Source organism: Octopus bimaculoides, chromosome 26 (assembly GCF_001194135.2).
Source record: "Octopus bimaculoides isolate UCB-OBI-ISO-001 chromosome 26, ASM119413v2, whole genome shotgun sequence".
Lineage (NCBI taxonomy): Eukaryota > Metazoa > Mollusca > Cephalopoda > Octopoda > Octopodidae > Octopus > Octopus bimaculoides.
Genome location: NC_069006.1, coordinates 11,139,978 through 11,140,836, shown reverse-complemented (window position 1 = coordinate 11,140,836; position 859 = coordinate 11,139,978). Strand labels below are relative to the sequence as shown.

At 36.1% G+C, this 859-nt stretch overlaps 1 protein-coding gene across 1 annotated transcript in view; it reads left to right on the top strand.

The window, feature by feature from the left end:
- Positions 1-859, top strand: part of LOC106874849 (H(+)/Cl(-) exchange transporter 6) — a 65,542-nt gene that overhangs the window by 38,377 nt on the left and 26,306 nt on the right. Inside the window, exon 9 of the mRNA XM_052976906.1 lies at positions 586-614. Coding sequence (XP_052832866.1) covers positions 586-614 — 29 coding nt within the window. The remainder of the gene's footprint in view (positions 1-585; positions 615-859) is intronic.

Here is an 859-nt window from a genome sequence, read left to right as displayed (position 1 = left end):
TGACATGGGCGATTCTTTCTTGTCTTGGGATTCACGGTCAAATGGCTGGGTGGAATTGCACGAAAATCTATACATATATGTAGATACAAAGCCCAGCATCACCACCGGATCGGTGGTGATGCTGGGCTTTGTATCTTTTTCATAGCTCCCATGGTTACTGAGATAATCGACAATAATAATAATCTTCTGTTTATGAAGGAGAAAGGAAGGGGTGATACATGAATAAGGACGGGGATGATGTCATATCTTTGTCATAGCTGCCATGGTTACCGAGATAATCTACTATAATAATACTCTTGTGTTTATGAATGCGAAAGGAAGGGGTGATGTCATATTTGGTAGTGGGATGATGAAAATTGTACGCTGAAAAAAATCAAACATGCGTGTGTATATAAAAGGGGGTATGCGAATGTGTGTGTGTGCGTGTGTGTGTGTGTGTGTGTGTGTTTATGTGTTTGCGTGCGCGTGTGCGCGCGTGATGGAAGTGAGAGGGTTAATATTCAACGTTGAAAAGAAAAATGCTCCAGCGTTTCAACTCTGTGTATTTGGTATGTTTCACTTGAATACAATCTGTTCTCTATAAAGGTACGTGTCTGTTATTTTGTTGATTTAAAGTAATTTCTTTGGTATTTCTCGACCAAATTTTATTTAGCGTCATTATTATTAAATTTATGCATTTCTAATCAATTTGGAGATATTTGCTATCGAGTTGCAGATTTTTAACAATGCATTCGGTGATTATTTGCTTTATTTCTCGGGCAAAATTTACAACTTACAATAAAAGAATAAAATTATTATTTCATTCAAAAATTGATGAGTTTTGTTTTTAGTGATGACTTGAAATGGCGAATATTTTTTC